This window comes from Musa acuminata, chromosome BXJ1-5, assembly GCF_036884655.1.
Source record: "Musa acuminata AAA Group cultivar baxijiao chromosome BXJ1-5, Cavendish_Baxijiao_AAA, whole genome shotgun sequence".
In the NCBI taxonomy this organism is placed as follows: domain Eukaryota; kingdom Viridiplantae; phylum Streptophyta; class Magnoliopsida; order Zingiberales; family Musaceae; genus Musa; species Musa acuminata.
This window is the reverse complement of record NC_088331.1, coordinates 42,076,329-42,101,262: the sequence shown is the minus strand read 5'-3', so window position 1 is coordinate 42,101,262 and position 24,934 is coordinate 42,076,329. Positions and strand designations below refer to the sequence as shown.

General features: G+C 35.8%; 2 protein-coding genes across 4 annotated transcripts; one reads left to right on the top strand and one right to left on the bottom strand.

Moving 5' to 3' along the window:
• Positions 1-84: 84 nt before the first annotated feature.
• On the top strand, positions 85-4,850 carry LOC103985630 (E3 ubiquitin-protein ligase hel2). The gene is given in 8 exon segments (XM_009403386.3): positions 85-399; positions 678-983; positions 2,059-2,267; positions 2,339-2,387; positions 2,662-2,751; positions 2,872-2,934; positions 3,110-4,484; positions 4,487-4,850. Coding segments are annotated over 8 exon segments (2,319 nt in total). The 5' UTR covers positions 85-231; the 3' UTR covers positions 4,546-4,850.
• A 646-nt stretch (positions 4,851-5,496) lies between these two features.
• On the bottom strand, positions 5,497-24,225 carry LOC135674363 (glycerol-3-phosphate acyltransferase 9-like). 3 transcript variants are annotated; one of them, XM_065184141.1, is made up of 12 exons: positions 24,075-24,225; positions 23,917-23,974; positions 22,617-22,735; positions 20,890-20,989; positions 18,551-18,646; positions 18,371-18,467; positions 18,180-18,267; positions 17,996-18,092; positions 13,786-13,871; positions 8,630-8,749; positions 8,437-8,535; positions 5,497-5,933 (listed from the first exon to the last, which is right to left on the bottom strand). In XM_065184141.1, exons 1-12 carry the CDS (start codon positions 24,179-24,181, stop codon positions 5,885-5,887), a joined length of 1,116 nt encoding a protein of 371 aa, XP_065040213.1. In that variant the 5' UTR covers positions 24,182-24,225; the 3' UTR covers positions 5,497-5,884. The 3 variants fall into 3 exon arrangements, with proteins under 3 accessions (XP_065040213.1, XP_065040214.1, XP_065040215.1); XM_065184142.1 differs by lacking the exon at positions 8,437-8,535 and having other exon boundaries at positions 5,719-5,933; XM_065184143.1 differs by lacking the exons at positions 5,497-5,933; positions 8,437-8,535; positions 8,630-8,749 and adding an exon at positions 12,589-12,696.
• Between the last annotated feature and the right edge of the window lie 709 nt (positions 24,226-24,934).

The following is a 24,934-nucleotide window of genomic DNA, read 5'->3' as shown; positions in this document are numbered from 1 at the left end:
AAAAACAATTTAGGACAAAAACACACACACACATATATATATATATATATATATATATATATATCACTTCTTTTGGTTGTCCTCTACTTTCAAAGCTTGTTTGGCTCGCCCAAACGCCGCGGGTTGGCGGCCCTCTCCATCTGTCCTGTCTTCTCTTTCTCGATCTCATCGCCGCTCCGTCACCTTCCCCCACCGATCTACAGCCTCCGGTCGCGCCCCTCCGATCTCCCCATGGACGACAGCTGCGCGGTGTGCACGGAAACCCTCGAGTGGGTGGCCTACGGACCCTGCCGCCACCGGGAGGTCTGCTCCACCTGCGTCGTGCGGCTCCGCTTCGTCCTCGGCGATCGCCGCTGCTGCATCTGTAAGACCGAGTGCCCCGTCGTCTTCGTCACCAAGGTATCCTCCTCCCACTAGGGTTTGGCCCCCCGATTGGTACTTTCGGTTGCTTGTCCTTCGATCTCGTGCCAGATTCGTTGGTCTTTGCCTGTTGCCAATTTAGATTTGGCATTGAAGCCCTTTTAATTTTCTATATCACATGTGTGATGGTGATGATGCAAAACATCTATGATTGGGCGAGTGCGTTTGCTGATACCTCCTTGGTGGTTGTGATCTGTGGTTTCGTATATCTTGGTCGATTCTGTTTTGTGTACTGAAGCTAGTTTTATGATTGACAGGCTTTGGGGGATTATACGAGGATGGTAGTTGATTTCTCGGTGTTTCCGGTTTCCTCGACAGAAGGTCAGGTGGGACGATATTGGTACCATGAAGATACACAGGCCTACTTCGATGATATGGACCAGTACAAGGTGATAAAGGCAATGTGCCTGCTTTCTTGTAGCGTTTGCGACAAGAATACAGATCGTCAAGGTAGTGAGAGATCAAAGAGGAGGGCCAGATTTAGGAGCATAGAGCAATTAAAGGGCCACCTCTTCCATCAGCACAAGTTGGTCATGTGCAAACTATGTTTGGAAGGAAGAAAGGTGACGTGTCATTTGCTGGTTATAACCTGAGAAGTTGCTCTCTGTTTTGATGGGTTATTAGTGCACTAGGGCCTGAAATTACATGTAGAAAGATGAGAGTTATGCTTTATTTTTTAACTGCTTATCTTGTTTAGATGCAAATAGTAGAGTCGTTTAATGGTGACATTTTCTTTCTATATGTTTCAGTTGAGATAGTTCTTTGAGTTTAGATTTCTAATATCTTGGTTCATGAATCTGAAAATTTTCTATCTTACCTTTCTTTATCATTTGACTACAGCTTTATTTGGATTAGATGAGGTCTGGAGGATGTGTCTTTTTATTGATGTAGAACTGTGTTGTTGCATATTCACCGGTGTGATTGGCTTTGTGCTGGTTTTTATTCATCTTAAAAGTTTATGAATTTCACTTCTAGCTATCTTACATGATTGTTGACAATTTCCTTTTGAGTCATGTGGATCCAAAAAAATTTAAAACAAAAACAATAAAGAACGAAAAAAGCAGAGAGTAAATGAATAACAATGCAGAGACATTTAAATATAAGATTTTTATTCTCTTTGCTACAAATGTATGCCATCTTTCATGTTGTATTCCTTAATTTTAATCGTGGAGCTCCATTAGTCAGGTTGTTTGAAATGCTTGAACTGATGCTGATCCATTAGTCTTGAATTGGCTTCCATCGACATTGATCAGTAAATATCTCGTAGGATAGCTTTTAGTAATATTTCTCTATTATTCTTCTATTTTTTCTCTCTTTTCTAGTCGGATATGGTGTATACCTTCTCCAAGAACATTGTTAGTCTGTCGTCATTTGACCTGAATTCAGTAAGCTACATTTAAGCATATTTATGCTTATTAGTATAAAAAAATCATTTTATATTGGCATTGATTACCGAAGCTTGTGTCAGAGTGTTGTTGACATGATACTAGATTAGCAGAGGCCTTTATTTATATGTTTTCCTGTAAGAATTGTCTTATAAAATGTCTTTAGTACTTTTTAAGCCAATTTGTTACATTCAATGTAGTGCCAGTACATTTTTGTGAGATGTTCTTGAAGACACTTTGAATTCTCTTGCAGGTTTTTACTTGTGAGCAAAAGTTATACACTAGATCACAATTAAATCAACACATGAGCACAGGTGACTCAGAGGTGGATGGCAGTGACAGTGACCGTGGTGGTTTTATGGGTCACCCAATGTGTAAGTTCTGCAGAAAACCATTCTACGGAGATCACGAACACTATATGCACATGTCGACAGTTCATTACACCTGCCATATATGTCGAAGGTGTGTTTTACTGGGAACTCCTATACGAGTTTGCTTTTACTTTGTGTAAAAGTTGTCACAATGTTTTGCAGGCAGCATGCTGGACAGTATGATTATTATAGGAACTACAATGACTTGGAGGTATGTTGTGAATACCTATTTTCTTGATAATAATTTGATGGAACACTAGATCTACTGCCAAAGTCTGAAAGCACCTATGTAAGACTTAAGGGGTCCATGCCTTTTGTTATGATAGCCAATCCTTTTGGACCTTGTTCTGTAATGGTATTGAGGATGGCCCTTGCAAAAGGTTTGGCACCTTAAGATCAGTATCTGCATGAGATCAGCATCTCTCTAATTCTTATGGCTTTTCTCATTTGTGTTCTTTTACTAAAATAATATTGTGACATCACAGATGCATTTCCGACAAGATCATTTCCTCTGTGAAAACCAGGCATGTTTGGAAAGGAAGTTTGTTTTTTTTCAAACTGAAGCAGAGATGAAGGTGTGGATGATCCTTCAATTTTTTTCTTTGTATGTTGGACACTACATGCTATCATATTTTAGTTGACAAACTCTCAAATTAATACTATGATTAATATGCATCCTTTTCTTTTTCTTCCAGAGGCATAATGTTCTTGAGCATGGGGAACACATGTCTCATTCTAAGCGGAATTCTGCACTCAGGGTAATTAATTAGTCGTCATTCTTTTGTCTCCCACAACAGTTTTTCTTTCAAAATATTTCACAACAATGTTGTTTTGCCCTTCAGAGCATCACTGATACCCTTTTCTTTACTTAGGCCTGTATTGTGTGTTATTTGATTGGTTTCTTTATTATCTGTTTTCACTTCTTACATCCAGATACCAACTAGCTTCAGATATCGGCAGAATGAACAAGAACACCGCCGAGGAAGAGGCCGTGGATTTCATTCAGATCCTTCTGTTAACCATCTATCAATGGGAACACAAGCCAACCTTGAAACTGCTTTAACTAGTGGTGGATTTCATGATTCTTCATCTAGTTCTCGTTTGAATGCTGAGCAGGGGGAGACTAGCCATGCTGATGTAGTTAGAGATTCTTCAGAAGCATCAACTTCTATTGCAGTTTCAGAAGCACCTTCAAGAACTCCATTGTCTTTGAGCCAAAGCCATACGACTACACCGATGCTAGTAGAATTCCCTCCCTTTGGTGATAGGGATTCTCGAGAGCCTTCCTATGGATATGCTCAAGCTCTTAGCCAAAGCTCTAGAAAAGCTGTCAAACTCGAGAAGGAATCATTTCCTCCGCTACCTGGTGCAACTGGTCAATCGAAACCTATTCATACGTCAGAAAGTTTTTATATGAATAGCCTCGCTGTCGGTCTCCAACGCAGCAGAGGCTCTGTCGTAACTAACTCTGCTCAGTCTAGTCCACCAGAGTATCATGGGAGATTCCCATCTTTTTCTGAGTTCAGAGCCACACCAACTAATGGTCCTACATCATCCACTTCTTCAATTTCTCAGATGGGAGCAAGGCCATCTGCCAGTTCTGCTTGTAATTCGAATACTGCTCGTGGGATGAGACAGTCAACATTGGCTCCTAACCTTGCAGAGGGACGTCTATCTGGCCATGCTGCTCCCTGCATGAATTCTGCTGTGGATGGAAAGGAAACATTGACAACAGGCAACCAATCTATTACTTCAATGGGGGATGTTTATTCCGCAAACAAGTCCTTGGTTGAAAGGATTCGTGCTGATTTAGGGATGGATGAGGGTAGATATGGTGCATTTAAAAGCATGTCATCTGAGTATCGTCGAGGTCGAATCAACACATGGGAGTATCTTTCTTATGTTGAGCAATTTGGCCTGTCACATCTTGGTGTTGAACTTGCTCGACTATGTCCTGACGCTCAGAAAGAGAAGGAATTGATTGATGCCTTCCACGCTAATATGTGGAACAAAAGTCTGCTAGAAAATGGTGGGAGCAAAGGTGGTAGGAAGGGGAAGGGAAAGGGAAAGGCTATAGTGCATGCTGAAACTCGTGCAACTAGTGCCAGGGATACTTTGGACACTGTAAGAAAAGTGGAGGATGGGTGCCGAATTGCCAAGGACAAGCTTCAATCGTCAGCTAGGGATGCTTGTGCAAATTCAAGTTCTGTTGATGTGAATTTGGCTGGAAAAAATACTGCTGGTGAAGTCGATTCTGTTAAAGACACTGCAAAGCAGAATGTGGCTGATGGAGGAAATAGCAATCAAACGTAAAAAAGGCGTCAAAGTTTCATAGAGTACGGCTGGGTGATGGTTCGGCATCTTTTTGAAATAAGGGAAATGATGGACGATAACAGTTTTTTAGCATGCATGTGGGATGAGATTGATTTTTCTGCTGCCTGAGGGTGTACAGATCTGATGCATGTCTTGCTGCTCAACCAAGACAGGTAATCGTGTGTCATCGAGTGCAAATTCACTTTTGGTTGTCGAAACCTTCTCACACGTACAGAGCCGTAAGGACTAGCAAAAGGTAACTTTATGAGTTTGGTGATGAGACTTATCTCTTTTTTTTTTTTGCCTTTTGTGATTACACCAATATTTCTCTTATTAATAAAACAATTGGATGAACAGCGTATCTGATAAGTACCCAAATGTTTGTCGCTAATCGTGTCCTCTCTCGTTCATGGAGCTGTCTTTATCTGGTTGATACTTCAACATGATGGATCCTTGATTGCTGTCTTGTCTCGGCCTGCCTACTTACAGGGGGCGAGAAGCAACAACCATGTTAGATTGACAGCCTAGTTGGTTAAGCTATCACTACATGCATAGGGGGTAACTACCACGCAAGCTATAATGATGATGATGATGTGATGATAATAATAATAATAAATAGTAATTTTTATGATGATGTGATCGTGCGTTAGATCGATAGCTAGAAATGTTGTAGTTAGAAAATTTAAAGCAATTAATACCAATGGCACAAAGGGCGGGCTTCTTGTGATTTGGTTTTTGTGATTCTTAAACACATGAATTTGAGGCTACCTCAAGCAGACATCCCAACTGCATTCTTGTTGACAATTCAAAGAATCTTAACGTCAGGGGCCCCCCGCCGCATGAAAGATTGGAGATCACGTAACTCCCAGTATGGATTTTTCTTGTGCATATTACCACACAGCACATTTTTTCTTTTCTTTCCTTCTTTCTGAACCAAATCAACCAACTTGAATGAGTTGCTCCTTAAGTTTCAGAGAAGTCGCCTCTGATCTGCCAAGCCAAATATATGAGCTCTGTCAACCAAGTTTGTAATGTAGGAGTCTGAACAATTTACAAGCGGATCAGTTCAGCACAGACTTTAAAGGAACTCAGATTTACACAACCTGGCATCAGATTTTTGACTTGAAAATTGAAGCAAAGACTCCGAAGGCAATAGGACTCCTGCAAACCCAGATTTAAAACAAAACTGATGGATGATTCCCTAAATCATACCAACCAATAACAGCGGCTATCACAAGGTCATGATTCCCTTTTATATTATTCAGAATACTAAATTCCGGCCCTCTCAAATAAGCTCCATTCAAAGATACTACTTGCTTGTATCTGATGAAATTTGAAATCTACCAGAGAAGAAAGCCTCAATATAGAAGCTCGGAGAGAAACAAAGAAAGCTTTTCATTTTTCCTCCAATCGCTGCAAGACTGACTCTGCAAAGATTTGTTGCCTGAAAATTAAGCGTATAGTAATTTTCAGAAAGAGGAAAATAACAATTAAGAATGAAGGTACCATAAGTCTCAAACAAGAGTGCACCCATCTGCACTTTTTTAAATTTCTATCCACTTCTCATTTCTACAAGAGTCACGCAGCGAAAAGCTCCAAAATATTTTGATCTATGAATAGCACATCATTTATAGATTAACCAGCAAGTGTACTCAATGTGGTTCATGTGGCAACATATGCAAATGCAATCATATGACCAATATGACTGGAAGTGTATAATGTCAGGCCAACAACTACAACTACATAAGCATTATTGCACAGATGAAATATTCAGCTTCGGATGCTACTTTCTTCTTCCTAACTGAGCATTAGTTTCCTAGTCTTTGTAATCACAAAGCATGCCTCTCGATGGTTTACCAACTTCCCAGTGGAGAATTTGATGTGCATAAAACTAGTGGAAATTTCATGCTTTAATTAGAAGGAATCTCCAACTGAGCATAGTTACTACTACCCTTGTATAATCTAAACTTCATTCATATACTTCTGATTTGATTCTTAAACACATTGTTCTTAATCTTACAATATACACTGAAGGCAAAACATTATATGCCCACATGCTGCATATGCATTCTGCCATACATGGCTAACTGTGACCTCTTACTGTGGTTATTTCTACAGTTATTTTTGGGGGCATTGCTCCAACATGAGTTTAGGCTAGAATTATTTCCTTAAAATGACTGATTCATTGGTAGCACCATAGTATATATACATGAATTTATTTATTTTATATAAATTGTCAGTTTCTTCTTAACATACAGCTAGTTATACTTTTATGCTTTGCTCAGCCAGAGACTCAATCTGTAAAGACCACACCATTAGTTTTACATGTAACAACAACTTTAAGCCAAAATCCCAATTGCTTGGGATCTGCTACATGGATTTTTTTTCCCACCACTATGCTCCATTGTTAGTGGTATTGTTCATCAAATTACCAGATAAATGAAATTGAGTCACCTAGCATTACTAGGCATGGGTTGCCAAGCTGATTGGTTCAGGATGGTTCAGCCAATTTTTAGCGGCTCGACCACCAACTGATACGTAGACCAACCCAGACCAACCCAGACGAGGTGGTTCTGTCCAATTCACTATATGTATATAGTCTTTTTGTTCTTTTAACCCTACACTATGGCTACATCGCACATGCGCGTCCTCTCCTTGCAAGTTGTCCCTGCCACCTGCTAAATTACCTCCACCATGGCCTCATCCTCTTCCTTCATCTTTCTCTTCCTTCTTCCTTCCCACCTCTCCCTCCCTGTCACATGGGGAATGGACGGAATGCATACTGGTCTAATCATAGACCACCACAGGCCTGCTAAACGAAATTGCAAACCTTGTAACTAGGCTCCTCTGTGGCCACCATAAACAATTTTTCTTGTTTTATACTCAATTAACAGTAATCATATATGTTGATAGATACAGGCTTTTCTTATTGATATATTTTACCAATAACCCCATTCATTTTAACATTTTCATCTAAGCAATATCAAACATTTTTAGAAATACTATTTTCTAATTGATAGACATTCTAATCCATCAAGTGTCCTTAGCCTTTAAGTCATCTTATAATCTTTTTTTTTTTCAATCAAGTACAATAATACCAAGGAACTCTATTTTTCCAGATTACACCCACTAGTATTTATAGTCGGATGTGAAAGGTGAATTGCCCCTGTAGATCAGTAGCAGCCTTATAGTCTGTCTAGGAGAGATCGATAAACTTGATTCTTTTTTTAGTTTCTTTTTAATAGGAGCATTGATACCCCAAATTGACTCCTCTGTCACCTTCGTCATGCTACCTAGTGCCGATAGTCCACCAATCCACATGGCATTCTTCTCCTCTGCTGTCACCTACTCCTCCCCTTCTCTTCTTATATGCCTCTTGTTCTCATTTCTTCTTCTTCTACTCTCCTCCTCCCTCTCTCCGCCCTGCTTGTACCATAATATGTACTGGCGTATCATGTACCAGGACATCGGCATAGAGTGGACTTGTATTGATCTGACCATGAATGATTATGTCTGGTAATCGAAATGTCAAACCTGGAGTAATACTACTATACTAGAAAAGATTCTTTCCACTTCAACCTCCGACTTTAATTATATTTTAAAAATATGTTCAATCGCCTTCCCATGTTGAACAATAGATCCAAAATATAGATTACCTTTACCTTTCAAAATTTCATCCATTTAGTTCACTTGTACCTTTGACTCTTGATATTGCTAAAGTTACATTTTATATGTTCAATCCTACCCCAATAGCAGAAACCTTCATTTCAATATTTGACTCAATATGATAACTAAAGGACAGTACAGTAGAAAGTAGAAACTACATCTGATAAAGTGAAAGCATGATCATCTAAACATTAGGAAATGCAGCATGTTATACGCATCAAGACAGTTTACACAGAATCAAATGCATGGAAAGAAACTGAAGACATCAACATATTGCATACTTCCGTTCTATAAGCTTGGGACTGGGGCGGAAGTATTTCAAATAACCATCCCAAGGGACCTTTTTAAGACCAGCCCGAACAGAGATCATGTCTCGAACCCTACATGGCATGACCATATAGAAGACAGAGCTATCAGAGCAAACTATTATCTGCTAACAACGGGGTATATTGTGAAGCATCATAGCAATTTTACCTTTCAGCAAACTCAATAGGTGTCTCTCCAGATCTTATATACTGAGGTTCCAGGTACCATACATCACAAACTACAGCCCATGATGTCATAAGCTGTACTAAGTGCATTGTAAAAGATTGTCTGCCAAACAACAGTAAGATAGCAATGAGGTACTGCAGATACAGATGAAGTATGCAATGACTTTCATGACTTAAAAGCCAATAGTCATCTGTGACCTCTAATTGTCAAAAAGAGAGAATGCATGTGAAAAATATTAGCTGACAAAATCATCATGGGCCTTATAATACTATCAAACTGACCATAATTCTCTTTAACACTAAAATTTTAATGAGAAGAAAAAGTTGATCAACATGTGCTTCCATCATCTCCCAGGAAATATTAATTTTAAAGAAAGATTGCCTTGTAAATACCTGTGTCCGACTAGAAACATATCTTACTAATGTGGTTCTTCTTCCAGCTTAAGATGATCAATTGGAAACAACTCCTATTCTACACAAATATATGTGCAGCTAAAAGATTTGCAAAGAAGAAGAAAAATTATATTATTGTTCTGGATCCTTGATGGGGATCAATTAACATTATATATGATTACTAAGAGCAATCATTTTATAATATCATATTATGGTGCTCAACTTATGTCAGGGCCACAAAACACTATGGAGACCAACTTATGATGCATAAAGTCTTCCTGCTGGCTGTGACTATCAAATGAGTTTAAATGAGAGAATAATTTAGGATTCATAATTTAGCACCAACAGGCAAAGAAAGTAGAAAATTAAAATTAAAGATGATGAAATGAGAAGATGAGGAGAGCATAGGAAAGGAGGCAGTCAAACAATAGTCTGTCAATATGCATAATCACACTAAATCCTACCTCAAAATTCCAAAATCTATAAAACATAAAATACCAAATTATTTTTGTGTACTTGTCTTATCTACCTCAAAGTCCTCATGTAGGTGACTTATGTAATTGGGTTATTACTGAGAAAGTACTTCCAGCAAAGCTGGTTATAACAGCAATGAAAAACAATGTATAATGAAAATCACTAAATACTGTCATTGATGGTCTTTTTTGAGATATCCGATTGGTTAATGCATCTGTGTTCCACAAGTGATAGGTCTGAGGTTCAAATCCACATATGAGCATCATGAAAATTTTCTTCCAATTAAAAAAAAAATACTGGCATTGATATGCAATGGCAAGTACATTAGTTGCAATCATGAATATTCCAATGGGCGTATTCTTCTACTTTCCACATCCAAATCAATATTCAGGAAGCTATGGAATGAACAGGTTTGGTCTTCAGAAAACTATAATGTGTCATAGTTGCATCATGCATGTTTCTATTGCTATAAAACAGGTTTGATTGTTCAGCTGTGATTCTTAACTCACCACTAAAACTCTTACTATAGTTTTCAAGAGCAGGTAAATGGACCAATTTGAAACTTAAAAGTGATTAATCAATGATCAGGTCTGAAGAATTCCCTCAAAGATTGTCAACAAACAATTTATTGTTAAATGCAATTTGAGAATTTAATTATTTGTAAATATGATGATTTATATTAATCTCAAGTTCAATAGGCCTGAAATTATATAATTTGATATTTCATCTGCAGTTCTAGGCTTGAAAAATAGGTCAACTCCAATCTGGTCGATATCTCAGTCGGATAATCTAGAGCAGTATTGGTCATGTTTCCTTACTATACATTAAATATCAATTTAAAATAAGATGAATGGACAATTCGACAAAGGATCAGCTAGGATTTCCAATTGTATACTTATTGACAAAACAACTATGTGCTCACAAGAAAAATTTAAAAGACTTCCTGAACCCTCTTGAGTCTCATTACCACGTGATCATGGATTATAAATTCCCACTGTCTATCAGAGGTAATACCAGCAATTCATCTACCAGCCTGTAAGCAACCCCCATATGGTGTTAACTTCTAACCAGTTATTAGGACGATCAAATTAATGACTGCAGATGCTAAGATAGCAATCAGGTTTGTGATAGTTATAATTTGTTTGATTTGTCAACTTTAATAGTTTCAAGATGAAACTTTGATGCTTCATAAGTTCTCAATTCCATCAAACTACCTTACGACAGCAAATAGAAAACCTGTGAAAGTAGTAGAAAATAGTAAAGCATAACTATGCAGCCAATCCAACACTATCAATCTAGTCATATACTCACACTTATTTTGGCAATACTTTGCAAGTTTGTCATGGAAGTCTATGTTTACTGCTAGCAACAGAAAGGTCCATTAACTTACAAACAACTTATTGGAGTCTTAGGGTAATTTGGTCCTTAGGCATGTTGGGAAAGTAGATCCACTTGTCAAGGCTTCTTTCTACCATGGTTTGCATTACTGGTTTGTACCAGTGTACCGATCAGCTATCGGTATAATACATACCAAGTTGTACTGAATTGTACTGAACATACCAACACATAGTATATTAAGGTGCACCGATGTACCACCCATACCAATCCTCTATCGGACCAGTACGTACCACTCATACTAAGCAGTATGCTTTGATACGTCAAACCTTGCTTTCTACAACAAACCCGCTTGAGCTTGATAGTTCCCTTGAAGGTTCTTTCACTAACAGAGCTACGACGTAGAGCTACACATAAGTGGGGAAAGTGTGAAGTAAACCCTCACTAAGAATTCAATGAAAGTTGACCAGAGACAAAAGGGAAGCTATGTGTGTCTTAACTCTATTCCATTCTTCAGCGAGGTCTGAATTCACCCTTGCTAGTTAGCAAGCTCCAAACACCAATTATAGCAGGGACAGCATAGAGTAACGGGATGACAGCAAGCACCAATTATAGCATCAACTGCTTCTATGGATATAAGACCAAGAAAAGATACTTAAGGAGCTTCTTTCAATGTTACACTTGATAGGAGACTTGATACTTGACTGAGAAGTAATATAGTTGCGCTTAAGGGTCAGTTCCATTTCAATTGAGCTCTGTGCAAAATCCTGCATTCCAGGCAATTCAACTCAGGATTCAACAAGAGAAGCTGCAAGTGCTGCAAGTGGTTCTGTTTGAGTTTCATTCGTATTGGCAACGAGCGGGTCTTCAAGTGAATGAGTTTCATTTGTCTTTGTTGGCATAGGGAGAGGGAACTCGCTTATGCTTATTCGAGTTCTTTGAAGGAAATGTTGTGCATTAGCTTAAATAGTATAAGTCAGAAGTAAGTCCTGTGTTCATGGTGTTAGCAAGTAAAGTGTTCTTATGGGTTAGTACAATAGCTGTTGAAAGGAAGTCAGCAGTGCCAAAGGAAGCAGCATAAGCAGTTTCAAGATAAGGATTTGTATCATGCAAGTGGGTCTGCAAATGAAAGTGGAGTTTGAGTTCGATAAATTTTCACTGTTTTTATACAATATTAGATGCTCATTTATTTCCCATAAGAGTATATTGGCAATTGCAAGGCCATGAGATATGATAAACCTAGAGTCATATCTCTTCTGTCATTCCTTTTCCCATCCATAATCTCCCACTATTCTCTTAACTCAGTACATTTTTAGTTATGCCATTATCCTAATCTTCTACTAAAAATATTTTTGCTAAAAAGCTCTTCCAGTCACATCTTCATAAACTTTCATTTTATTTGTATAGCTAATCTGACTTGAGAAACATATAAAATTATAATATTAATTATTATGCATCCCCTCTCATATTAGTTCTTATCAATATTATTCTATAGTCAGTGTTTTTAACCACTAGATTATATTCTTCTAAATTTATCAAAAACTTCTAAAATGTTTGTTTTTTGTTATGTTCAAAATTCACAATGGGACAATTAAATCAAATATATTTTTATTAACCCATTTTGTTCCTTTAGCACAAATTATGTTATTCTCCTTCCAATTATCATATCAACTAAATAAGTCAGTTCCGAAAGTGATATGATATTCCCAATTACAAGTTTAAGAATAATTCTCACCACTACCTTGCACGCACCAATTCATACACACTGCATGAACTATCGTTAGACCGCCACCTATTAAGTGTCAAGGAAGCATGTAAATTTCAGGAGACATCCTGGTCCATTGTACTCTGGAAATATGCAGGTGTTTGTCAATACATCAAGTCAAAAAAGTAGTGAATATTCCAATGTAAATTTGATAAAGGTCCACCTTCACATTTATTTTGACCATATATCACCAACCAAAAAAAGTTATCCAAAGTCAACTTAGAGAATTGAAATCATGTCATCCACCATAGCTGTGAGCAAGAATTATAGTTTTAGGGCTTATTTTGAGTTGATTTAAACCTAAAAGAGATGAACATTATGCACAGGCGAGAGAGTTATATTATCCACGTGATAATGGCCCATAAACAGAGACCAGCAACTATATTATCAAATCACTCAGTCCAGTATTTCATTGGTAATATGATAAAATTTTGCTCCAATGAAATGCATTCAGTTGGGCCAGTAAGCCCATGCAAAAGAATAATGAAGTTCAGGAATTCTCCATTAGCCACACTTACATGAGTTAATATATGTGCTAAGACATTCAAGAAAACAAGGAATCTCAACCATAAAGTCATCTCTTTTGGGATTTTTGAGAAAGGTGGAAATTATTTATACTTCTTTCTACTTTGTTGAAGTTTTCATGCATTGTCTTCAATCATGGAAATAGGCTGAAATATGTTGATACATTGTAGTGCCATGTATTGCTTTCTTTTTACTGACAATCAGAACCAAATCTCATGATGTGATAATGAACTATTCTTTCACTGTGCTAAAATCTTGATTGGATGTCTGAAAATAGAAAATTTATTTTATTCCTGACAAACTAAACTTTCAAGTAAATTAGTTATTATTAGTTTACAAATAAGGTCCAAGACATAGTTTGATGATGTAGACATGGTCTATCCTACAATATCATGCATTCTTTCGCTTTAGTGAATGCAAAGTTCTTGGTTCAATAAAAAAGCTAATGAGGTCACACCTAGGTCCTAACTCATTAGAGATTGTTGCAAACTAATGCTTAACATTTGCAACTTAATTTCTATATTATCATTTCACATACTTTAGTGTTTCTATTTCAACAACGACTGAAACAACCAATGCTTGGTGCCATCCATGATTTTCAAACATGTGATGCCTCATCTAAGTGTTGTCACCAGTAAGGTACTTACTTTTTACTGTTCCAGAAAGCATCCACAAAAATCTTGTTGTACTTGATTGCTACAGGGCAAACAGCACAACCAAGTTCAAAAGCACCCTGCATATATTACAAAGAAAGGTGAGCATCTCTAAAATTAAATTCATAAATAAGATTGTCTGTAAGATGAAGATTAAAAAAGAAACGTATGCTTGGCACAACAAATCAGTAGATTACATCAATGTGGCATCCATATTGAAGCTACCAGTAAACAGATGTTGCTCAGATAAACTGAAAAGAACACTCAAATGCTAAGGAATGGTTATGCTTAATTAGTGAACACTGTTGTTCCAGACTATGGTTTACCAACACAATCTAACATTGCAACATTGACTACCTTTCTAAAGAGCTTATCAGTTGGTTTGGAAAGCCAACATTCTAAAACTGATTTAATCTTAAATATCAAGTAGTATATCTCTTACTGAATAAAATGACTACCGAAGTTCTGATGACAGTAAATATAATATTCTACTATACATGGAATAGATTATTCATAACTACACCAGCAACTTATCCACATAATGCTCACTGCTCCTCCATTCTCTTTAAAACTGCTAAGTTGCACATCCAAATAACAAACACATTGATCCACAGAAAAGATTATGTAAAATCAAGTCCATCTTGGAGCATAATGGATTCACATGCAGGTTTGCCATACTATGACTTATCACCTAGTATGAGCGATACATACTGGTCCAACAAAGAAATGGTATGGGGGGGGGGGGTACATACCAGTTTGTTAGTATGCCCCCACCATACTATGTGTTGGTACACAGTATGATTCCGTATATACCATATCAACAGCCGATCAGTACACCGATATGGATAGTAAGGCGAACCATGCTGTACATAGTGGACAACGAGAAAAATTCAAGATATATGGTCCTAATATTGAAGGAAACTGCAAATTGTTTAAACTCAATTTTCTGTTCACTTGCAAATTTTGCAATTAGTCCATTATGCCTAAATATCTGAATCACAGATCAATTCTAACCCTGAATCCCACTGGCCAAAATACATTCATTATATATGTCCTAGTGTTGTCAAAAGTGTGCTATAATGCAGTAAGACATGGGGCTTCCTGAGGCTGTCAGCTATGAGAAATCAGCTCCATCAAGGGTATTAGGAGGCATGCCCTAATGCAATTTGTGAGCTTCTTAAAAAAGCCAAATCCCTAAAAGGTTTACCTCACTTACTAGTTATGCTATTTTTGAAATGGTCAAGAATACCATTTTTTAAGAAGGCAAAAGGGGCCAACCAAAAGAGAAGCTTTCACTACATTGAAAAGTTAAAACACAAAGGATAAAACAACTAGGTTTTCACATTTCAGATCATCATTCTCTTCTGTTTCTTTTCTTTCTTCCTTTATATTTTTGTTTTCTCCAATTTTGTATTATTGTTTGTTTTCTTTCTCACTTGCTTCCATACACATCTTCTTTTTAATTTTGTGTTATATTTAAATTTATATTCCATGAGTAGGAGAATTTGCTCTCTAGTACTGACCATCAAACTACACTGCAGCAACCCATAGTAGGAGGTTTGGATCTTCTAGAGAAATGGTTCTTGTTTGAAAAAATCTTGAAAATATGGTTTACAATTCATTTCAAATTTATGAAATCAAACTGTATATTATATATGTTGCATTTTTTATGCATTATATCTTGCTTTATATTTATAGTATCAAGTTTTCATGTCCCATCTTTTTTCCCCAATTTTCTCCACTCATTTCCCAAACCTAAACTCAAACTTCCTTGCTTGGGCTTCTTTAGTAAACTGGGGTAAGTTGGAAGAGAAAGCTACTTAAGCTTATAAGTGGTAGTGCTAGCAGATGTGGTGGCAGCCATAGTTCATAAGATGGGTATGAAGCTTAACACTGATGATGCATTTAATCAAAGAACTAACATTGGAGGTATTAGGTTTCTTTTGTGTACTAGTGATGCTTTTTGTCTATCGGCAAGTTGCAAAATGGATGGAGGGTGAAAGTTGCCAATACAATGAGCTGAAGGCAATCCAAGAGGGAGTTGTTTATGCGTTGAAGGAAGGAATCCGACTGCTGGAGATTGAAACTGACACTGTCACTTTGGTCAAGATCCTAAAGGAGGAATCACCACCATGGTGTCTTGTCAACTGTGTAAGGAACACTTATTATCTTTTTGAGAAGTTTCAGGCTGTAAAAATTGCTCATATATCTAGGGAAGGGAATAGATGTGCACATTGGTTGGCTGCACATGCAAAAGCATCTAAATATGATCAACTCCCAGTAGGTGACTGCCATCCTGAGTTAGCAGACCTTTTGTGCTCTGATAAGCAAGGTATTGTAGGTGTTAGGTTTCTGAATTAATACATATTTTTTTTCTTGGAAAAAAAGGTGGGTATAGATATTAAGATTAGTATTGTCTAGGTCGTGACTAAGATTAGCAGGGTCATCAGATTGTATTGGCAGAATCAAAAACGGCAAAGCAAATATTAAAAATTAAAGAAATTGGGTAAATTTTACAAGATTGTAAAAACATATTAAATAAGATTTGAGAAAATGAAAACATTATATACTAAAATATTCTTATCCTATTTTCTTATATCTATCGTCTAAAAGTTTATTAAGATTGGTATTGTCTAGGCCATGACTGAGATCAGCAGGGTCGTCAGATTGTCTTGGCAGGATCAAAATCAGCGAAGCAAATATTAACAATTTAAAAAATCTGGTAAATTTTACAAAATTGCAAAAACATATTAAATAAGATTTGAGAAAATGAAAACATTATATACTAAAATATTCTTATCCTAATTTTTTATATCTATCTTATCTAAAAATTTATAACTGAAATACAAAATACAAACAAGGCTGAGAAATGGCTATGAAATTTAATATAGAATAATTCATTAACAACAAAATAATAATAATCATATTGTACAAAATAGGACACATTGCAGCTCCATCTCCTGTAACAAGAGATCCTACAAAATATTCTTATAGTAACAAATATTCTAGTATTAATAACTAAATATACATCCTTCAGAAGATATAAAACTTAGCAACAAAGACACCCCATTGTAGCCCCATCTTCTCTATCAATTATCTGAAGAGTAGGGTATTGCAAACAAACAAACAAAAATATTTGGGATAGATTTCGATTACTCAGAGTGTAAAGAACTATTCTTTGTGCACATTCCTCTCTACTATACCTTTTTCTTTTTGTTTTACATGATGGTATGGTAGCTGGCCAATGTGACAGGCACAGTAGTAAGCAAATAATGACAGTGTCTCCTCTTCTATTTCATAGTTATAGTCATAAATTCTTTTTTCCTCCATGTCACTTTCCCCTCATCCATTCATTCCTACTCCCATCTTCTCATTCTTCTTTTAAAACTGTGAAATTGGCTAAAATTAGCAAATGAGACCAATACAAATTGGGTTAGAATGATTATAGTCATTTCCTCATAATATACAACTATATGGTTAAGAAATTAAATGGAAATTGGATCAGCCTTGAATGATTCAAGTACAAATAAGATGAATCATATCAGAATTAGCCAATACTGTAAACTATGGTGGCACCATGCCAGCCCGACATCAGACAGTAGACGGTAAGAATGGAGCTAGGTTAGTAGGTTTGTCCTATCTCTTCTTCTGTTTTTGTTTGTTGTTTTGATCCAATCCCCTGCCCTCATTCCCTCAAAGCCCCATCCGCCAAAGATTGGTTAGCTGGTGTAACCACCCGATCCAAGAGGTTCGGTTATGGGTCAAGAGTTTACTGAGCCAAATGTTCAATTTGGTTGACAAGATGGTTCATGATTTAGTTACAAAAATCATGATCAAGCCTATTTAGAACCTCTTTCTGGAATCATGGGTACAACAAATTTAAAGGCAGCACATATAACAGAAAAATACAGTGAATACTGGAATAGAAACTATAATTTAAGAGTGATGTGTATATACTGCCACAGGAGATATAATTATCTTCTTTGGGACCGAAAATGAACATGACAAACCTGAGCTTGTAAGAGAATATAGGTGTTTTGGCTACTCATCAACATCCAACATGAAAGGGCATAAATGTTTGCATTATAAATGGAAACTTGTCTTTTGCTTGTTGTATATCTAAACTAATCCAGTAATAGTATCTCAGCAAGAAATCATCATATTCATCTAAGCATAATGATAATAGGAATTGTTGGGTATGGACCTTCTTGAACATAACAGTGTAATGATTGTTTACACAAGTTCCTTCAGGAAATATCAGAACAGGATTCTTGTCAACTCCTTGTGTATGTTCTCTTAACCTAGAAACCCAGATAAAAGACATCAAGACTATGGCTACAAACAGTAAAGAAAGATCGAACTTTATATCAAAAGAAGGCAACTATTACTTTCTGGCAACAATTTCACGGTCCTTGGATTCTGTACGGTTAAACCAAATACAGCCTACACTTTCTAAAATGGTCTTCTGGATAAATCCTACAGCATAAAATAAAGCATTTGATGTTAATCAGAGAACCAGTAAGGAAAATTGAAAGAATCTACTTAAGGAATCCATAATTAGATAAATGTAGGCTCTTACCAACCCAACCAGGATGTTTTTGCATGATAACAGCAAATGCTGTCATTTGTTCTAAGATGATGAAGTCAATCATAGAAGTGTGGTTGGCAACAAATACCTGTTAAATGAATTTTTCTTAATCTCAGAGAAAATTAAGATCAAGTAGCTATCATATCTAAGATCTGTATGAATATCGAGAACCTGTTGAGGTCGTATGCTGGGACGAGGACCATGGTATTTGATCACTCCTGTCCATGAGGCAACAAACACACTGCATATCATCTCAACCAGTTTCCTCTGCATACAATTAAAAAAGCACAATACAGATATTAGAATATATCCCTATGACCACTATACTCATAAAGCTAAAAAATAAAATAAAATAACCAGTGAACCTTTATCAAGCCTGAAGGTTGATATCTGATTATTAAAACATCTTTATCAGAGTACCATTTCTTGGCTGTTATTGTTAAACATTATATTAAATGGCACGGAAACTGAAGTGGTTGGAGTCCCTAAAATTTGGTCATTTAGGCACACTTACAAGATCTGACTCATTTAAGCCAAAACGTGTTGAATCAAAATGACCTGCCCCTGCAAAACAGATCTGAAGTTGCAAGTCTTCTCATGTAACCGCTCAAAAAGTCACACGTTAAAAATTGAGGGAACAGGCCTTGAGCTCCCTCACATGGGAGCTTTAGGGCAGCAACATTGAGGAGAAGCAAGAGAAGGAAACTAGATATGGTCCCCAATCTATTGCCTTAACTCTATTTTGGCCTTTCTTATGTTGTTTATTCTTCATAGCCAATACACTACCTGGACCATTGCACTGAATATTTCTGGGTGGTGGCATGTACAAGGTCCTCATATTGGGATTGAAATACTTAACCAAATATGAAATCCCCATTGCAATAACAGGAAAATCCCTAACTAGAAAAAAGAAAATAACTAAAAAATTATAATGAAGTTCAAGATGTTGGCAAACTCAATGGAAAATCCAGGCTAGGCTAGAATAAACTTTTTTCAACAATGCCTAGACTTAAAAAGGAAAATAAAAGTGAACCACCAGAACTTGAGAGAGACCAATAGTAGAAAGATGAAAATGGCATGAAATTCAACCTTTGCATCCAAGGGAAAACTAAGAGCTAAAGAGTCAATGGTGTTACTCCAATCTAGTACTTACTATTTGATGTCTACATGATGCTTGCTAGGGAACTCCATCGACATGTACTAGTATGGGGGTGAATGATCGACCCATTTCATTGGTCCAGTCTAACCCATATATAAAAAAAAAGAACTATAACCTTAATGGCTTAATCACAAGTCACGAGCCCTCGACACCCACTGCCTATCGTGCGCTCCTACCTCTTAATCAGCAAGGAACTTTCCTGCTATTGTCCGCTGCCACCCACCGTGCATTCTCTTCTTCTCCTACTCCTCTTCTTCCTCCACTGCCTCCTCTTCTTTCTTCCTCTTCGTCCTCCTTCTTTCTCTGCCCCCTTCTTCCTTTCAATCCCTTATTTTTCCTCCTCTTCCTCTGTTGCCTCCTCTTCATCCTCCTTTCTCTTCTCCCTTCTTATTCCTTCCTCCTCCTTCTTCTTCCTCTTTAATTCTTTGGTACAAATTGGTGTACCATGTGTTGGTATGTACCAAGTCCAATGAGGGCAATCATTGATACTTACTCTCATCAAGTTTTAATTTAAAGTTTTTTTTCGTTTGTGCGAGTACCATTGGTATTTTTCTGTTGTTTACGCATATCTAACTACTTGTTCCATATTACATCTTAACCACCTCGTATTTAATCAGTGTACTCATCATACACAACTAAAAACAACTAATGAAAATGAGAACGTAAACATGTTGACCTTACCTATAAGTCTCACTACATCTACGAAACACATCCTATTATTCATCAACAAAAACAATACAAGAACAATCATGTCCAATGTTCTCCTTGAAAATCATTAGTTTATGGTAGTGAGACCTACTAGGACCACTTTAACGGAAGAAAATAATGAACTTTTTATATTGCAGAACTTTCCAAATGATTCATTCAAAAAGCTGAGCAGTCACCCTTGTTCATCTCACAATCTTGTCAATTAATTAATTGGTCATTTTGCCTTGCAAAATGCCAGTTGAGTTGTCAATTGTATCAAAGTCATAATCATTAACTTTATTATGTGATCCCAGCTCATTCTTTTCCACACTAGGCAAGCAAGAATTGTGCATAAGTCAAATATCAAAATATCAGATAAGCAATTACTATAGAACATTTTAACTACACCATCAAGAAGATAATAATTGAAAGAGAAAGAGAGAGCTTTAATTGGAAACTCATGAAATTGAAAGTGCAAAATTAATTATTCAACTTTTAGCTTTGCGGAGCATTTGAAGATGGATCTTGAAAACATACAAGGCATGATAGGCAATGTCATGAAATTAAATAAAACCAACCATCAACAAGAAGAAATTAAAATTAAAATCTACAGTAGAAGATCAAATTGCCAAATTACTACAATAGACTACTAGAAGATATTTACCTCTACTTTTTGCCGCAACTTATTATGATCTCCTAAAAGGAAATGCACCGGCAAAAAGGCTGAGAAAAATACTATCCATCCTGCAGCCAAGATTGTAACTCTACAACAAACATGTAGAGAAAGAGAGAGTCAAAAAAGCTCCTTATATATCAGAATCTATCACCTAATAAACTGAAAGTAAAGCTGCAGAAGAGGGCCTAATTCATTACAATATAAATGCATTGCACCATAAATTTTTAGAATTGACGACTTCAAAGTTCGAATAGCTACATATAGAAAGTCTTTAGAGATAATAAAAAAATTTCTCTCAAGGAGCAGAAGAGAACAAGAAAAGTAAACCTTGTTCAAAGAAGATGCAATTCATTAATTCAAAGCAAGATATTTAACAAGTTGCATGAGGTAAAAGCAACAATACTGAATGCTACACTAACCCTACCACCTAGAGAAATTAAGTGTTATACTTAATGCACCTTGAATAGTGTCAGTTTAAGATGAAAAGCATTTCTCATTGTGTTGGTTTTTTCATATTAAGATTAGGCCCTTCTCAACAGAAGTTCTTGCTGGCACAGCAGAAGTAACAACTTGAAAAATCTTTACTGCCATCACTCTTTTGCTTATTCATTGCTTTGACTAAAAAAAATTAGAACCTGTCATTGCTAAATGAGTTAGTGATCCTAAATCTAGGTACATTGTCAACATAGAGTCATCATCATAATAGGGTTTGCTATCATCATATTCAGATGTAAATAAAGGTTTAGATTGCATTCAAGTGGTCCAAGTGATTGCAGGCAATGAACCATCAAATGTTTAGTTTTGGACATATCAAATGTTTTTCCTTTTCATTTTATCATAATCCCTTTTACATCTTTTTCATACATGTAATAATCAATGAAAATAATATGTTATAGAGTCATAACATGATTAGCTACATAAAATATAAATATTCTAAAAATAACAGATAACACAAGTAGAATTCATATATGTGTATAATACAATATTATATAATAGAAAATAAAAACCAGAACTCATGAGATCACTATTTCCTAATATAAATCATGTCATAAGTTCCATATCTTATTTTCTATTGCTATCTCTTTCTTTTTTGTATTTTATAATTATTTTTTTTATTTTTGATTCTGAGACTATTTTCTGGGCCAGCCAATGCTTGTCATATTGCCAACTGCCAACCCCAAACTTTCAAATCTTGGTCATCATCAGTCAATTCTGATCAATCATCTTTTGCATTATTTTCATAAAACGGATAGGTTCTAGTTTTATAATTCTCAATTTCTTCAGATGATACAGTGACCTGTAGATGACCATGTCACACACTGATATTTTGATACTTTAATATGGTACAATGTGAATGATGTTATATTTTGCTTTTTGATATTTAATCCACTTTACATAAACCTATATGTACACAAAACTTGTGTGACCTATATGAATATTTGGCATTTGGTATGTTAATAGTAAATTAATCACCTCTTTTATAATATATACTATGTATTTGTATTAGTGGTCCATTATGCACTATTTGTAACATCAATAGAGAATAGCAAGATCTAAAACAAAGAGACTTTCTCAAGTAAGTTACAAATACATTTAGATATAAAGTAAAGAAATAAATAAATCAAGTTCTAAATTTAAATATTCTCTTAAAGCAGCTAGATAAACTATTTACATCTATCACTGACTACTATTTAAAAAGATAAAGTAATTCACACCTTAATGGAAAAAGAATCCCATATCTAATAACTACTCCCAAGCACCATAGAGGGAACAAATAGACATTCCAATTCCAGGGTTCTGGAGGATTTGATTTAAAGCAGCGTGTGAAGGAGTCCTGTGCCCCAGAAAATGAATTTTGTTAGAGAACATAAAGTAAGTCACAGCGGAAAGATGGGTTAAATATTACATAAAGGATACATTTTAAGTCAATAAATCCAGCTATTATCATGAGAAAGAAAAGTCTCAACAATAAACTTTGTATAAAGAATAAAACTCCATCATAAAAAAATGGCATAGTCAAATCTATGTGAATGTCAATTCCTTTGGTGGACAATGTATGACAACAAAGAGGAAATTATGTCACAATAAAGGAAAATTTTATCCACAAAATTTAAATAACATGCTATTTTGTCCTTGTAAAATTTCTCAATAGAACTTCAGTATGCATTTAGGTTTAACCAGGGTATCAAGCTCTCAATTTTCTTTACCAAGCAAGCCGTATAATCAGACAACAACAAGTTATTCTAAGTCAAGTGGTAGCCCCAAATTTAAATATAATAGCATAAGAAGATTATCCGACTATGTCTCTAAATGTTCTTTTCTCCTCTAGCCTAAGAAAGAAATCAAGACTCAACCTTGCAACCCAACACTCAATATTGAATATTTGAACTTCAAAGAACATCCTAATTTGTAAGATTCAGATGACTGAATGAAAGAGATAGCATTAGCTCTTGAGGATCATGCATGATTGGTGACTCTTTTCCACCATCAGTTTATACTCTTCCAATATCTTATATGTCTAGTTTCCCTAATGATACTAGACAAAGAAAATAAAAGGATTTTTGGGGAAAAAAGGAAACAAACATTAAACGGAACAAGCTGAGACTAAAGGCTCCAACAACACACTTTCTCCAGGAAGATGAAGGATAGAGTATACTTCTTCCGATACTATTATTTCATGATTACCCATCCATAACTACATGTTTATGGAGGCATCACAAAGCTATTTTTGAAGAATGAACAGAAGTTTTTCTTCCGAAGAACCAAACGAATTGCTCTATATTTATAGAGTGTTGAAATATACATCAGCTCTTTAGGGTTATTTTAACCTAATCTGATCCTAATTCCTCAAGTCCAGCTCTAAGAAGAGGTATTTGAAAATTACGTCACCAATTAGTTTCATGATGACCACCAAATCCCGTTAATCCCTCTTTCGTTACAAACACTCAAATCAACACAACAGATGTTAAATAGAGAGTTAGATATATCTATACAGATAGAGAAAGGCGAACTCACATCAACAATGGCACCGGCAGCTTCTTTAAGCGTAGGGGAAATGTCGAGAAGGTCCCTCCTGAACAAAATACAATTAGGGCTCGATCAAGAATTATAGCTCGTAAAAATCCGAAAAAATGAAACCAAGAAACAAAGGAAGGGAAACCAAGAATACATACAAATGGAGCTTCCTGGGGGACTCCCGGATCGATTCCACGGTGAGGTACTCCTCGATGTTGAGGCGGTCGAGATCCATCTCCGAGCTTGAGGAACCCAACCCAGCCATGGCTATTCCACCTCTGCAAACGACGACCAACCCTTTAGTCTTTATAACCCACACGTATTATTCGTATATATACAAGGTTTTTATATATCTCAAAACAAAAGATGAGAAATACTTATTTTTCACACCGTATCAAATTTAGATCTATATATCTTTAAAATATCATAATATTTATATTTTCATATATCGAAAGAATACATATAAAATATTATATAGTCATAAATTTTTAATATACTTATAGACTTTAGTTATTAAAAAAAATTATAATTCTATTCAAAAAAATTATAACCAAACTTGTTAGAGGTTTTAAAGTTTCATAAAGTGATTTGTAAATCATGAAGATTTTGACATATTTCAAAATAAAAGACAACAACTCCTCTTTTTCCCCATTAGGCCTTAAATTTATGTTTATATATTTCGAAAAGTCTTATAATTCTTTGGTTTGATTTTTGTTGGAGAATACAATAAAAGAAAAAAATATGAACATCACCCGGTTGTAGTGTTTTTTCAACATATTTATTATTTAAAAGCATAGTAATTGGTTCGATTAAACATTGGACCAATGTGGCTAAAGAACCAACCTAACCCAATTAAGTTTCATGTTTGTGTTCGTTTATTGTAGAAAAATGATAATAAAAAATGAACATTATCTGGTAATAGTTTTTTTGTCCCTATTTAAAAGCATTGTAACCAGTTTGATTAAACACTGGGCCAATTTAGTTAAAGAAACAATCTAATCCAATTAAATTTTGTCAC